Source organism: Triticum dicoccoides, chromosome 5A, assembly GCF_002162155.2.
Source record: "Triticum dicoccoides isolate Atlit2015 ecotype Zavitan chromosome 5A, WEW_v2.0, whole genome shotgun sequence".
NCBI classification, from domain to species: Eukaryota; Viridiplantae; Streptophyta; class Magnoliopsida; order Poales; family Poaceae; genus Triticum; species Triticum dicoccoides.
This window is the reverse complement of record NC_041388.1, coordinates 426,305,229-426,321,081: the sequence shown is the minus strand read 5'-3', so window position 1 is coordinate 426,321,081 and position 15,853 is coordinate 426,305,229. Positions and strand designations below refer to the sequence as shown.

The 15,853-nt window shown below is 45.9% G+C and overlaps 3 protein-coding genes across 3 annotated transcripts; all 3 read left to right on the top strand.

The window, feature by feature from the left end:
• The first annotated feature begins 5,500 nt into the window (after positions 1 to 5,500).
• On the top strand, positions 5,501 to 9,479 carry LOC119302051 (AT-hook motif nuclear-localized protein 10-like). Its single transcript, XM_037579070.1, has 5 exons — positions 5,501 to 6,831; positions 7,323 to 7,375; positions 7,548 to 7,679; positions 7,785 to 7,946; positions 8,904 to 9,479. Exons 1-5 carry the CDS (start codon positions 6,279 to 6,281, stop codon positions 9,195 to 9,197), a joined length of 1,194 nt encoding a protein of 397 aa, XP_037434967.1. The 5' UTR covers positions 5,501 to 6,278; the 3' UTR covers positions 9,198 to 9,479.
• Positions 9,480 to 9,754: 275 nt separating this feature from the next.
• On the top strand, positions 9,755 to 12,245 carry LOC119302050. The gene is made up of 2 exons (XM_037579068.1): positions 9,755 to 10,174; positions 11,887 to 12,245. Exons 1-2 carry the CDS (start codon positions 9,995 to 9,997, stop codon positions 12,058 to 12,060), a joined length of 354 nt encoding a protein of 117 aa, XP_037434965.1. The 5' UTR covers positions 9,755 to 9,994; the 3' UTR covers positions 12,061 to 12,245.
• Positions 12,246 to 13,034: 789 nt separating this feature from the next.
• LOC119297527 lies at positions 13,035 to 13,657 on the top strand. Its single transcript, XM_037575285.1, has one exon. It carries the CDS (start codon positions 13,143 to 13,145, stop codon positions 13,482 to 13,484), a length of 342 nt encoding a protein of 113 aa, XP_037431182.1. The 5' UTR covers positions 13,035 to 13,142; the 3' UTR covers positions 13,485 to 13,657.
• The last annotated feature ends 2,196 nt before the right edge of the window (positions 13,658 to 15,853 follow it).

Here is a 15,853-nt window from a genome sequence, read left to right as displayed (position 1 = left end):
ACCTGTTCAACAATGGCATGAGGATTCCACAAAATGAATGATATTCAATGATATCTCCCCAAATATTGTCACCGAGAGCAATCTATGACATAACTTCTATGACGGTCTTAGAAATGGTCCAAAACCATCACCAACATCAAAATTAGTGACAAATTTTGATATTAGGTGACAATATGGGTTGGTCTTAAATACTAAATCGTTGTAGTGAGGACGTCGTCTGTAAAAAATTAGAGTACCACACGGCCTCCCCAGGTGGCCATATAGCTTGGTAGTGTGGGGGCCCCATGGGCCACCTTGGACCCATCTTCGATGGTTTGTTTCCTCAGAAAACTTTAAGCACCAACATATATCTAAGTCAAGGCAGCCACATACTGTCCTTGCCCGACCAGTTACTCCTGCTAACCCACAGTTACCCCCCTCATTCCCCCATTTTTGCACCAAAATAACAAACACAAGGGGATTTGCACATCCAAATTTACCCCCCAAACTATAGTACATAAGATGTGCACACATTTAAAAATTAACTTTGGTCACCAAATAGACAAAAAATATAATTCATGTGATTAAAGGTTATACTATTAGAAACTTTGCTTGAATACAAATTTAGTGGTATGATTTTGGTGGCACATAACCCACATTCGCTGGCAATTGATGGTCGCTCTTGATTCTCGAACTACACATGGGTGATACGTCTCCAACATATCTATAATATATGAAATATTCATGCCAATATATTATCATTCTTGGATGTTTAACAATCATTTTATAGCAACTTTATATCATTTTTTGGGACTAACCTATTGACCTAGTGCCAGTTGCTGTTTTTTCCTTGTTTTTTACATCGCAGAAAATCAATATTAAACACAGTACAAACACCGTGAAACTTTTTGTGGATTTTTTATGGACCAGAAGACTCCTGATGGGCCATAGCAGCACCTGGGGGTGCCCCGAGGGGGCACAACCCACCAGGGCGCGCCAGGGCCCCCTGGCGCGCCCAGGTGGGTTGTGCCCACCTCGGTGGCCTCCCGTACCCCTTCTTTGCACTATACATTCCCAAATATTCAGAAACCCCTCAGGGTTAACCTAGATCAGAAGTTCCGCCGCCGCAGGGCTCCGTAGCCACCGAAAGGCAATCTATACCCATTCCGGCACCCTGCCGGAGGGGGGAATGACCTTAAAAACTAGAATGTGGTAGGCAGAGGGAGGGGAGTAGTGATTAATAGGCAATGAAGGGGATAATCCAACATATCATCTTAAGAATATCAATAGACTTTGAAAGTGATGGCTACATAATGTGCTCATCTATAACACTTCTTAGTGAAATAAAGTGTTTTGCCTTGTAAAAAAATACATGAAAAAACACCATGGGGAGTATATATCTACATCATAGAGGAGGTTACCCCCTACTTCTCCATGTCACTCCTAAAAGTCTAGAAGATATGTGAAAAGGGTGAAGAAAACTAAGAAGCACGCTAATATGATAAGGTAACATATGACGAACAATAATTGCAAAAGGCGTTTCAGGCCTAAAATAATAAAATCATAATAGTTTGATCAAGCCCCTTTTTCACAATACACTAAACATTATATTTATGACCGTCTTTTGCGGAAACGATAGGTATCAAACTATGTCCAATTTTAGAAGGAAATTGAAGCAACAAGTTGAAACTGAAATATGTACCGTAGAACCCGGTTGCTTTATCTAGTTGACCAAGACTAGCAACTCTTTGGCTAGTATTTTATGCATGAAATAAATGCCCATTCGATTTAGCTTTAATGATCTTGATCACCATGTATTAACTCGTTTCTTCATATAATTACTCATACCCTCCACTACCATGTATTTCAGTTCTCCTATAAATACAACACCCTCGGTTCTTCCTACTCCACACTCCCATTTGAGATACAACCATACAGTCAATCTATCACCTCACCATCGCAACCTTGTCACATCTTGGTAGGTCCTATTCTTTTAGAAAATCTTGGTAGGTCCTTGCTCCATCTTCTTCCCAACCATGCCACTGTTCATGGCCATTTAGTTTGTTGATCGGTGCCACCAGTTGTTTGGCAATTTCTCTGCTCAGATCTGAATGAACCATGAGTTATGTTCATGCTCTTCATGTTTATGCTCATTGTTGATTTCCACATCTAACCGAAACAAAAAAATAGTTAAAAATCTCATAATTATGAAATTTACATGAGGAATTCAGTATATGTTATAGATGTCAATTTTCATATAAATGAGTAAATCATCTTTGAACATATATGGATACGGCCAAGTCATTTTGAAATGTTTGGGATCTGGTCATACTCTTTCAGGAACATGCGATGTAGTGAAATTGTTTTCAAAGCACATGGGTCTGGTCTAATCTTCGTCTAGATCTTGTCAAATCCTTTTTAAACTAGCTGCATATGAAAAAACTTTGGAAACATGGTAATGCAGTCAATTTTTTTCCAAATAAATATATATATTCTCAATGTTTTTCACAGACATGTGATCTTTTCAAACCGTTTTGAGAGAACCTTGCCAGAGCATAGTGTTTTTCTTTCAAAAACAACATAGTCTAGTGAATTTCCATTTAAAGCATGTTTATCTTGTCAATACTTATCAAGCGGAGCTAATTCTGGTAAGACCTTTTCGAGGACAATTGCATCTAGTCAAATCCCATTAAAATAGTTAAACTAGTTGAACTTCTTTGGAAACATATTTATCTGTTGACTTCCTTCCACATTCATACAAACATGGAAATTCAAGGAAACGGAATCGAAGTGTTTTTTTTACTAAAAATGAATCAAAGAGTTGAAATAGAAATGTGTATTGTAGAACACAGTTGGTTGCATCCAGTTGGCTGAGACTAACATCTCTCTAGATCTTTTTATGGGCATATGGAATAAAATACATGTTCGATTCATATTTTATGACCTTGATCATCATTCAGTGTACTAACTATTTTCCTCACATAATTACTCGCTCTCTCATTATCATGTATTTCAGATATCATATTAATACATCACCATCGGTTCTTCTTGCTCCACATTGGCATTCGGAATACAACCACCCCGTCAATCTAACGCCTTGCTATCACAATCTTGTTAGAGCTCGGTATGCCCTCACTCCATCTTCTTCCCAGCCATGCCATTGTTTATTTCCATGTAGTTCATTGATTGGCTCCACCACTTTTTTGGTCACTACATTGTTTAGATCCGAATGAACCATGAGTACGTTTACTCGCATATGTTTCCTAGTTTATTATTGTTGTTGTTGTTGATTTGTCTATCACAACGAACATAAAAAAGTATTTTAAACATTTCTCTTAATTATTAGATTTACACGATGAACTAAATACATGTGATAAAGGTGAATTTTCATATGAATGAGTCAAATACTTTTGAAAACATATGCATCCAGTTAAGTCATTTTGAAACATTTGGATCTGGTCATAAGATTTCTAGAACATGTGATGTGGTCAAATTGTTTTTGAAACACATGGACCTGGTCAAATCCATTTGAGAACAAGAATCTTGTCAAATCCTTTATCTAGATTTGCCACCTTTTAAACCATATATTTTTTAAACATGTTAATATATTACAAAATAATAATTAAACAGTAGATCTGCACACATCCTTTTTTAATATGACAAATCATGATCTTTAGTAAAGAATCGAATATAGTGAAAACCGTATGAAAGCATGTTTAACTTGTCAAAACCTATCGAAAACATATGATCCTAGTCAGATCTTTCCAAGTACAATTGGATCTAGTCAAATTCCACTAAAACAAACATGGTGAAATCTGTTTGTTAAGAAATATGTTGGAAGCATATTGATCGATGAATTTTTTTTCCATATACATACAAGCATGGTGAAATATATTTGTTAACATATTAGTGTGGTACTCGCAAAAAACATATTAGTATGGTATTTATTTGTGAAATACACGCTAGTCTGGTCAAAGAAAAGCATACTAGCTAATTTATGGCTTTGGTAACCGAAATATGTACTGTAGAACACAGTTGGTCGTATCTTATTGACTAGGACTAGCAACTCTTCAGCTCATTTTGGATGTATGTAATAGAATACCCATTCAATTCATATTCAATGATCTTGTTCACCATGAAATGTCTTAAGTTTTATTCTCATATCATTAATAGTTTCCATTGTCACCTATTTTTTCTAAGCCTCGATTCTTCCAACTCCACCCTACCATTCGAGTTACAACCATCTCACCTCGCCATATTAACCTTGTCACATCTCGGTATGTCATTGCTCCATCTTCATCCCAACCATTCAACTCTTCATGCATAGGTTGTTTGTTTATTCACATGGCCATTTATTTAGTGATTACTTTGATCAGATCCGAATGAGCCATGAGTGACATATATGATTGTATTGTTTCCTGACTGTAATGTTTTTACTGTTCATTTATGTATCCCCACGAATCATAAAAGGTATATAGTTCAACTCTTTTCCATAGTTATCAGATTTTACACAATGATGTTTACCTTGACTGCAGTGATAAATCATGATCATTTATTCGTACTATCTTTATACAATATTGTCATGAATAACATAGATGACAATACGTATTCACATCTAGCATGATCTAAACAATTGCCGCCACGACAATATATGTGATAGATGTTAATTCTCGTATAACTTAGTCAAATATTTTCTGAAAACATAGGGATCCGGTCCAGCCACTCTGAAATGTTATGGTTATTGTCATACTTAAAAAGCATACAATGTGGTCAAAGTGTTTTCAAAACACAGGGATCTAGTGAAATCCCATTTTAGAACAAGGATCTTGTCAAATCCTTCATCTTGATTTGGCCAAACCCTTTCAAAATGTCTGCATGTGGAAAAAGATCCATTGAAAACATGATAATTTAGTCAAAACCGTTCAAAAGTATAGATCTGGTCAAATTTTTTTGGAAACATATAAATATGATCAAATCCTTTTTGAGCATATAAGAATATCGTCAAATCATAGTTTTTTTTCTCAAAACAAACGCCATTTAGTGAAATTCCTTTGAAACATCTTAACCTTGTCAATACGCCGTCTCAAAAGTCCAATTCCGGCCAAAACATTTTTAGGACAACTACATTTGGTCAAATCTCATTAAAAAATTAAATTAGTTATAACCGTTATAACCTTTTTAAAAACTTATTGATGTGGTGAAACCCTTCCACAGACATACCAACCAGGCGAAATCCTTTGGCTAGCATATGAATCTGCTAAGTTTTTTGAAACACATACTAGTCTGGTCAAAGCAATGCATGCTATGTATAATTTATTATTGGCTTTGCTAGCCAGTTGGCATGTGGTGGTAGGGAGGGGAACGGCTTTGGGTTAGGTCCATGTGCACAGTGAAAAACAGACAACAGCAAAAGGGGAAAAAAATATATACACAGGGTCGGATAAAGCCAAAAGCAGAGGAGGTCACAAAGTAAATATAATAAGTGCCCTGGGGGGGTCAAATAATGTAGACCCTTACCAATGCAGCCCTGACGCGCCTCACTTACCTGCCCGTTTTTAATCCCCCCGGCACAAATTTAATCCCTTTTTCTTTTCCTAAAAGATTACGTGACAGCGGGGGAGTTTAGAAAGAGAAGCAAAAGAAGAAGAAGAAGAAGAAGAAGAAAGAAACGAAATTGGGAGGAGAGCTCGTGAGGGCTCCCAAATTACGTAGGAGATAAGCGAAATCCCCAAATTTCTCGCCCCCTCCCCTCCCCGTCCGCAGTCGTTGGAGTGGCCTGCGAGCGAGCGAGCGAGCGAGCGCCCCCGAGCTCCGTCTTCCCCGCGCGCAGTGCGAGCGTGCAGCCGACGCCGAGAGCTTGGCTTTGTTGCTGCTTTTGTGTTTCCTGGCTGATTATTTTCTTTGTCTTTTGTCCGTATTTTCCCGGTATTATCCTGATTTGCGGTGATTTCTCGGTGATTTTGCCGCGCCCTCGCTCGGGCGGGGGATCTGTAATTTCTGCGCCTGGTCTGCCGAATCCTCTCGCCGGGGCTTGGATTACCAACCACCCCGCATTATTTTTCCATTTCGCTCCGGTTTACCGTTTCTTGCTCCCGTTTTCTTTTCGTTTTCTCCTCATTTTTTCCCGTCATTTGCGGCCTCGTCCCACTCGTCCCAAGATACTGTGTGTGAGCTCTGTTCGTCGTCAAAGATTTCGAGCTCTGTGCGCGCGGCGTAGGGTTTATGGTTTTCTTATAGCTGCTGCCGAGCTTGCTTGTTCTGCTTCTGGGTAGGAGCTTCGCTTCTGCTTTTTCTGAGGAATGATGGAGGTGAGGGCGTCGCAGGAGCAGCAGGGAGGGATGGCCGGGAGAGAGCCGTTCGGACTGCCCAGCAGCCCGCCCACGCCGCAGTCCTCCGGCCCCGTGCCCAACATGCGCATGACCTACGGCGAGGACGGCAACGCCTACTTCCTTAAGCCGGGCTCAGCTCCGCCGCCGGCGGAGGCGTACCAGCCAGGGGGAGGCGCTGGCCTCGACATGCCAGCTGGCCCCGACGCGGCTGCTGCGGGGGGCAATGGCGGGCCGGCGTTCGAGCTCAACATGGAGGAGGAGGCCGCCAAGAAGCGCGGCCGCGCAATGAAGTACGGCGACGACGGCAACACGTCGCTGGCATTGGTGCCCGTGACCATGCCCGAGGAGCCCACTGCTGTGGCGCCCGGTGGTTCCGGGGCTTTCCCGCAGCCTGCCGTCAAACCGGCGGCGGGCGGCGTGCTGGCGGTGCCGCCGGCGGGGATGAAGAAGCGGGGTCGCCCCAAGGGCTCCACCAACAAGGTGAAGAAGCAGGACAAGGTCATGTCTGCGCTTGCTTTCATCGGTAAATCTCTCTCTAACCTTCTCCATTTCTCTGTTATTACGGTTTAATTACTTTTGTGAAGCAATTAGAGGAATTATTTACCTGCCCTTTATTTATTTAATTTAATTTCCTGTTGAGAAATTCGAAATTTACTGCCTAGCCTCTGGACATACTGATTAGCTTTGACTAGATCTGGGGTGTTGTACTGCGTGCAGACTGCAGGTGGAAATTACTGCTGTACCCTTCTTGCTTTTCAAACTGTAGCCTCTTTACTGTAACTGTCGTACAGGCAAGCTTAATTGAATAATTGCTGTGATTTTTGAAATAATGTGTAGCTACTAGCTAGGGATCCCTATTGCCTGACAGTTTCATCACCCAGCTGAAATTTAACTTTTTAACTGAAGCTTTACATGTCTGTTTGACTGAAGTTTAAAATGTGTCGCACTGCTTCTGTTGAGATCTCTATACAGGTGTGTTTGATCATGTTCTTGGTGAAATTTGTATTTCTGCAGGGACTGCAGGAGCTGGCTTTACTCCACATGTCATTGCTGTTCAAGCTGGAGAGGTAGTAAAAATTCCTCCTCAATCCCACATTCACATTGTAGCAGTGCCTGTTATAATATGTATTTTCGCATGTCATCCTGAGCACATACCAAAAAGCTGTGCATTTTCACATTGTAACTACAAATAACAAATTGTCCACAGCACTTGTGAATAACTTGAGTGCTGCATTGCAGGATGTGGCTGCAAAGATCCTGTCATTTGCGCAGCATGGAGTTCGTGCAGTTGTGGTTCTTTCAGCAAATGGCGCCATTTCAAACGTGACCCTTCGGCAATCTGCCACTTCAGGTGGGACGGTCACATACGAGGTATGTACTTCGAATTCGAGATAATACATCTCTTTCGTTGAAATCACTCTAGAAGGCTAGTCTATGACAGGTTTGTAAGTGATGGTTCTTGTTTTTCTGCCTCAGGGCCGATTTGAGATACTGTCACTGTCTGGATCATTCACCGTGCAAGAGACTGGAGGCCATCGTAGCCGAACCGGTGGGCTGAGTGTTTCACTTGCAAGTCCTGATGGCCGCGTCTTGGGTGGCGGAATTGCTGGACTTCTGATTGCCTGCACACCTATTCAGGTCTGTTCTTTCACACCAACCTCAAATCTCAGTAAATCATATATGTGCAGCCATAGTTTCACTTTCATGCATAGCATTCCTAATGAAACTTTCTACATTGCATATGCCAAAATACAGCCAAAAGTAAAATTCTTTGCATATTTTCGTCCCAGTGTGTTAGCATTCTTCAGTTTCTTTACCGTTTCAAACTGAGAATAATAGCTTTACTTATGTTACTTTGTAAATTACAATTGCCAATCTTTTCTATCTCATATACTAGCGAAAAGTAAAATTCTGTGCATAATTCGGTTTCATCGTGTTAGCATTCTAGCACAGCTGTCTGTCTCCTGGGTTTTGGTTTATGATGTGTATGTAAAGGCCATATGCCTCTCCGACGGATATTCTGTGCACACTGCTGAAAATTGAATGCTGCTTCATGATTCTATTCCTCAGTAGTCAGACTGCTATTTACAGTTAGTTCCCTAGAGTTTCCACATCATTGGCATCCACCTACTAGATCAGTTCTCTATTAGCAAGAAAAATTCTTTGCATAATTTCGTTTTGAGTGCATTAGCATTCCTCTGATTCCTCTTTACTGCAGCAATCGTTTGATGCATAGCTGTACATGTGTAGCTTGTGCATGATAATTGCTCATCTTTCCTAGCCCAAAGTGAAATGAATTCAGTATATTAGCAGAATTCTTCAGTTTCTTCACTGCTTCATAACCAAGGATGTTAGCACAATGATCTGTCTTCTGGATTTTCGTTTCATGATGTTTTGAAAAGGGCATGCCTCTCTGACTGAAATTCTGGGGACACTGTTGAAACCTGAATGTAGCTTCATGATTTTATTTCTCACTAGCCAGACTGTTATGTCCAACTACTTTCCTAGACTCTCCACATCATTGGCATCCACTTGTATTAGTAAGTCATTACACACTAGAGAAATGACTAACCAGTGCTATCCTTGCACCCGCAGGTTGTGGTGGGTACCTTCAACACCGTGGCCGAGAAGAAGAAGGCACCGAAGCACCAAGCTGCTGCTGCTGCACATGAGCCCGCATCCGCGCCACCGAGGATGACGCCGAGCTTCGTGCCGGCGCCGATCGCCGTGCCGCCGCTCGCGCCCGCTCCCATCAGCGTGGGGATGGCCCAGAACAGCCCGCCGTCCAGGGGCACGCTGAGCGAGTCCTCCGGCAGCCCCATGAACCAGGGAGTCCCGGCGGCGGCCACCCCCAGCAACAGCGGCCTGTCCAGCATGCCCTGGAAGTGAGCTCTGCATGCCATCGTCGTCAGTGACCAGCTTGACGTAGAACTCTGAAGCAGAAGAAGAAGAAAAAAAAACCTGAACTAGATGTCACCGTCGTCTTAGCGTAATTTCGTGGTCGAGACTGTTTGTTTAGGCGTTGAACTGTTTAATGTGTGTCAGTCGTGGATTATTGTTAGCCCGGATGGATGTCGTGGATTAATGTGTCGGATTATCGTCGTGTCGTCGTCGTCGTCGAGTTTAACCGGTGGTTATGATAAATTTATGAACCTTTGACATTTGGTGTTCTCTGCTGGGTGTGTGGCTGTGATGCTGATGGTTGTTCTTTTTGGTTTTTGTTTTTGCAAGCTTTTTGCAAGTTTTTCTGTTTGGATGTTTTTTTTTTGCGCAATTTTTCCTGCTGCTGGTGTTGATCCGTATGTTGATGTTACTGGGTTGCTGGAGTACGTCTTCAGCTGAAGTTGACGGGCTATGGAGAATACGTCTTCAGGAGAAGGCGACGGTTCAGAGATCACGGGAGGCGTCCGGATGCTGGGTCGGCTCGCTGCTGCTGGGTCCCACATCTTCTCTTCCACACAGCACAGGGCGCTACAGCCCAAACGAGAAGACGGCCAAGAGAAGAGAAGACACCATCGGCGCACGAGACTCGCGGCGCCCACCAACCTCGCCACGCCGGAACCCTAGCCAGCCAGCCAGCCTGGGTATCGCCGGAGGGCGGCGCCAGTAGCGGGAGACGAGAGGGGGAGAAGGAGAGCGGAAGCGGAACCCGCGCGGTGTAGATTAGGAGGGGAGGAGGGGGCGAGATGTCTGTGCGGATCAAGGCGGTGGTGGACAGGTTCGTGAAGGAGCTGCAGGAGGCGCTGGACGCGGACATCCAGGACCGCATCATGAAGGAGCGGGAGATGCAGAGCTACATCCAGGAGCGCGAGCGCGAGGTCGCCGAGAGGGAGGCCGCCTGGAAGGCCGAGCTCTCCCGCCGCGAGGTAGTAATCCAACACCCCAGTAATCTCTGTCTCCTTCCCCACCATTCTGATTCATCTGCCTGCGTATGCCCTAGTGCTGAGTCAGTTGGTGGTGGTGTCCATGGCATGATGCCTTCAGAGTAGTTCAGATATCGGTTGCTGCTGAATGCTGGTGCATTTCAGATTTATCAGTGATCTCCTGTAGTTGCTCGATATCCGGAAGTAATTCTGAAGTTTAAGTGGCGTGGTCGAATTTGGTAGAAGGTGTTTGCTATGTTAGGTGTTGATTAATCAGTAATCGCTGCGCTTTGGGAGCAAATTTCACATCTACGGTTACTATGAGCATCTTTGAGGTCTGGGGTTCAGGTGCACTGGTTACGCTGTGGTAGTCAGTGACTGGATGTAAACTAGCCAGGTTCTTGCACAGGCATGAAAATTTGTGGTGATATACACTAGTGATGTGAGTGGGACTACTACTGCTCTTATCATAGTTATCAATTCTAAGTATTCAGTGATTAGATATGAGCTAGCCAGGTTCTTGCACATGGATGAAAATTGGTGTCATGATTACCATAGTACTATACCGTAGTGATGTGAGTGGGATTACTCCTGCTCATGTCATAGTTTTCAGTTCCAAGTAATGTGAAGGGGGGATTTTATCTTGTTCGAAAAATGTCATGTTTTTCTGTTGCTGAACAGATAGATCCTTAGTGATGTGGTGCGAATGTCAAATTGTGAGCCTATGCATAGGATTATCTTAATATAGGAGTAAAACCACGCTTTAATTTATTATTAGTATAATCACAACTATGTTGTTGTGAGAGAGCAGTAGATTTCTTGAAGCCTGTGGCTCAGTCCATATTTGGGATTCCTTCTGACCAAAGTGCTCTTATCTGCTTTCTTGCATGACTAGCACGAGGCCACCAGCCAAAGATACCTGCTTCTCTTATTGATTGTCTGCTTAAGTTTTTTTTCTTTGCGGGAAATTGACTACTGAAGTTGAATGCACCCTTTGACTTGTTTTCCTGCATGTTTTTCTTTTTTTGTTGCTAATTTGGTTATATCTCGGCACGTTGTGCTCGTGTCTATGGATTCTGGGCTGGCCAGCAACTCGAGGAAATACTGAATAGTGTTTGTAGATTGCAAGCATATTTTGTGCTGTGATATCAGAAAGATGTGGTGGTGTCTTGTCATATTCTGAGCACTATTCAGTTAATTGGGTAAAATGTTGTGGCTTGTGTGGTTGGCACGCATGATTTCAGAGTGTCATGTCCATCTTAAAACAAAAATTGTGGATGTCCAGTATCTGAACCTGCACACAAAACTTGTCCAGGGAGAATGTAATTCGTAAATAATTATCTTTCTGATTGTAACAAGGTATCTAATAGAGAAAATGATGTGCTTTATCATTTATGCTCTGTTGTTCATTACGAGTGATTTTGGGCTTTATATTAGTGTAGCGAGCCCTGCTGCGATGACTATGTTTTGTCATATTAGGAGCAGGATAAGTTAAGTGCACATTTTGTTCTCTCAGACCTTAAGACATTTATTTGAACTTAGAACCAGACTTAAACATCAGCTTCTTATAATTTTTAAAAAGATTTTTCGATAGACAAAAGTGAAGAGTTCTTGATCGATAACTCTAAACGTATCCATTCCTTCCCAAATGAAACGATAACACCAGCAGCGTCTTCTTATCATGGCTTGATTGACAGGCTACTCATCTTTGACAGGCTGAGATCGCGCGGCAAGAGGCGAGGCTGAAGATGGAGAAGGAGAACCTGGAGAAGGAAAAGAGCGTCCTCATGGGAACCGCCTCCAATCAAGACAACCAAGACGGAGCCCTCGAGATCACCGTCAGCGGCGAGAAGTACAGGTGCCTTCGTTTCTCCAAGGCAAAGAAGTGATGGACGAATGAGGCGCTGAGGAGGCCTCCGTGTACTGAACTAGGCATAGATCTGTGTACCACCAAATCACCAGCGTTGGGCCTGATTCCGATTCAAATTGAATTCTTTCTGTACAGGGAATTCTGAAGATGTGCGCAATAAAATGCATAGCAGCTCATGCCGAGCTAAGGATTTTCAGTTTTTCATTGTGTGCATTATGGATGTTGTGCAAGTTTTTTCTTTTAGGTGGCGGGTGGTGTGCAAGTGCAGCAGCTGCAAATGGAACTCAGCTGATGTAAGCTCGCCTGTCAGTTGTCATTGTCTTGTCTGGTACACCATACCAGGCCCAGCTATGCACCTATGCTAGCAAGTCGTTAACCACTAGACCAGCTCAGTGCTGGCGGTACGAATGTTCCGGTATTAATTCTCCAATATTTCTTTCCCTTACTTTCTAGACCAGCATTAGCATATCAGGCTATGTCGGTGTTCCAGCTAATTGGGCGCTAAGAAACTGTCAGCGGCCATGACAGCCTCTCGATATTCCTGCCAACTTATATATATCTCAGCTCAATCAATTAACTAAGCTCCCCGTTCTTAACAGCTACGAAAACTAGCAATCTTCCCGGCTACTCCTGGAAATTTCCTTGTAAACAAAGTGTGGTGCAGCACATTGCTCGGTTTAGTCCACCGAATGTGACCAACAGCCTGTGTACCAGAGCACTTTACGCCACTTTATTTATACAAACGTACACACATCTTCTTGAGATGGCACCAAAAAATTCCAGCTTTGGGAACGGCCATTTGTTTAGGCTTGGAGCGCCATCAACGGCTGGCCCATCTGGCAGCTGGGCAAGCGAGCGGAGAAACGGTCGTCGTCCTCCGGGCCAATTACGGGCCCCACGGCCCAGCTCGGGCGAAAGCACCATGGAAACGCTCCCTCGAACGACACACCCCCCGCAGGAAACGCGCGTCCGTCCTCCGTCGCCGTTGCCGCCACGTCTATAAAACCGCCCGCGACCGCTAGTCCAACGCCAGCACCACACATCATCATCCATCGCACGAGCCGCGGAGAGGAAGGCTTCCTGTCCTGTCGGTCGGTTGACATGGGCGCCACGTCGTACGAGAGGCTGTCGAGCCACGCCGCCGGGAGCGGGCGCGGAGGGGGAGGGCTCGGGGCGTGGGCGGCGCTGAGGCGCGGGCTGGCGCGGCTGTGCGCCGCGCGGAGCGGGCGGTGGGCGCCGGCGAGGGGCATGCTGGTGCGGGCGCGGGGGAGGAGCTGGCGCGGCCGCAGGAGGGTGGCGGCCGGGTGCGGGTACGACTCCGAGGGCTACGCGCGCAACTTCGACGACGGGCTGTGGAAGGCGGAGGAGGGCGCGCCGTGGAGGGCCGCGGGGCCGGCGATCGGCGCCTGCAGGCTCGCCCGCGCCGTGTCCTCCCTCCAGTGATTCATTCTTTCGGCGTTTTTGTGATCGCTCTGTGCGTTGTGAGGTAGCCATTGGTTAATTTTTTTTTTCAGGATTTGATTCTCGTAGTTGGATTAATTATTGTAGGACAGTTTTGTTTGTATAGTTTGTAAATCAGGCACGCAGAATTGAATAAATCTCGATGTACATGGCCATGTTTTTTGAGTTCATTTGGAATGGTGACGATACATGAAGAAAGAAGGGCAGATATGACGAATGTTTGGCACAAATTATGATACGGCACGAGCACTAAGAACAACTTTAATGGGGCGATCCATTTCGTTCGCCGCCGTCAGTTTAGATCTGCACGGACAAAAAAGAGCCAAACCCAAATGAAGTCCGTTTCGCGTCCGCACCGACACATTTGCGACCCAAATTTACGTCCCAAATGCGTCGGCGCGGACGTGGCATGGACGCCACGCGCGTCTTCTCGGTGTCCGCCGCGGCCCCACCTGGCGGTCGTTCAACCGCCCGTCACCTACCTGGTCAGCTTAATTTATGACGTGAGGCCCACACGTCATCAATGGCAGTCGTCCTTTTTTAAGCCGACTGTGCGCCGGGTCCGTCCTCATCCAGCCAGCCCACATCCTCATCTAGCCACACTCGCTCCCTTGTCGCCGGCAAACCCTAGCCACCCCGGCCGTGCCAAATGGGGCTCTTCTCCGGCGCCGGCAGCAGCAACAAGGCCAAGGGCAAGTCGCCCGCCATCCCCTTTCCCCCGGAGTTTCTCCTGCCTCCGCCGCCGGCGCCAGCTCGCCGGCCGAGGCATCGCGTCAACGTGCCGGTGCACCAGGCGGAGTGTTACTGGCAGCACCGCGTGCCTCTCCCGTACCCCGATGCCACCCTGCCGCATGACTAGCATCTAGATCCGGAGAGGATCCCGGTGCCAGCGGCCCCACGGTCGGCCAGGGCAACGTGGAGGAGGTGCGTGTTGGGGAACATTGCAGAAAACAAAAATTTTCCTACGGTTTCACCAAGATCCATCTAGGAATTCATCTAGCAACGAGTGATCGGATTGCATCTACATACCTTTGTAGATCACGCGCGGAAGCGTTTAAAGAACGGGGATGAGGAAGGCGTACTCGACGTGATCCAAATCACCGGAGATCCTAGCGCCGAACGGACGGCACCTCCGTGTTCAACACACGTACGGTCAGCGTAACGTCTCCTCCTTCTTGATCCAGCAAGGGGGGAGGAGAGGTTGAGGAAGATGGCTCCAACAGCAGCACGACGGCGTGGTGGTGATGGAGCTGCAGTACTCCGGCAGGGCTTCGCTAAGCTCTATGGAGGAGGAGGATGTGTTGGAGAGGGAGAGGGAGGCACCAAAGGCGTGGCTTGAGAGGCCCTCCTTTCCCCACTATATATAGGGAGCCTGGGGGGGGGGGCGCCGGCCCTAGGAGATCCAATCTCCTAGGGGGGCGGCGGCCAAGGGAGGAATCCCTCCTCCCCAAGGCACCTAGGGGGTGCCTTCCCCTTTTGGGACTCTTCCCCTTTTTTTATCTCTTGGCGCATGGGGCCCTTGGGGCTGGTGCCCTTGGCCCATATAGGCCAAGGCGCACCCCCTACAGCCCATGTGGCCCCCGGGGCGGGTGGCCCCACCCGGTGGACCCCCGGGACCCTTCCGGTGGTCCCGGTACAATACCGATGATCCCGAAACTTGTCCCGATGGCCGAAATAACACTTCCTATATATAATTCTTTACCTCCGGAGCATTCCGGAACTCCTGGTGACGTCCGGGATCTCATCCGGGACTCCGAACAACATTCGGGTTACTGCATATACATATCCCTACAACCCTAGCGTCACCGAACCTTAAGTGTGTAGACCCTACGGGTTCGGGAGACATGTAGACATGACCGAGATCGCTCTCCGGTCAATAACCAACAGCGGGATCTGGATACCCATGTTGGCTCCCACATGCTCCTCGATGATCTCATCGGATGAACCACGATGTCGAGGATTCAAGCAACCCCGTATACAATTCCCTGTGTCAATCGGTATGTTACTTGCCCGAGATTCGATCGTCGGTATCCCAATACCTCGTTCGATCTCGTTACCGGCAAGTCACTTTACTCGTACTGTAATGCATGATCCCGTGACCAGACACTTGGTCACTTTGAGCTCATATTGATGATGCATTACCGAGTGGGCCCAGTGATACCTCTCCATCATACGGAGTGACAAATCGCAGTCTCGATCCGTGTCAACCCAACAGACACTTTCGGAGATACCCGTAGTATACCTTTATAGCCACCCAGTTACGTTGTGACATTTGGTACACCCAAAGCACTCCTACGGTATCCGGGAGTTACACGATCTCATGGTCTAAGGAAAAGATACTTGACATTGGA

Bases quoted from the DNA above. Each gene is read 5' to 3' on its own strand.
- LOC119302051 (XM_037579070.1), top strand. From the start codon at position 6,279: ATGATGGAGGTGAGGGCGTCGCAGGAGCAGCAGGGAGGGATGGCCGGG. The intron at 6,832-7,322 runs GTAAATCTCTCT...GTATTTCTGCAG, and splicing joins GTCTGCGCTTGCTTTCATCG to GGACTGCAGGAGCTGGCTTT. The intron at 7,680-7,784 runs GTATGTACTTCG...TTTCTGCCTCAG, and splicing joins GTGGGACGGTCACATACGAG to GGCCGATTTGAGATACTGTC.
- LOC119302050 (XM_037579068.1), top strand. From the start codon at position 9,995: ATGTCTGTGCGGATCAAGGCGGTGGTGGACAGGTTCGTGAAGGAGCTG. The intron at 10,175-11,886 runs GTAGTAATCCAA...CATCTTTGACAG, and splicing joins CCGAGCTCTCCCGCCGCGAG to GCTGAGATCGCGCGGCAAGA.
- LOC119297527 (XM_037575285.1), top strand. From the start codon at position 13,143: ATGGGCGCCACGTCGTACGAGAGGCTGTCGAGCCACGCCGCCGGGAGC.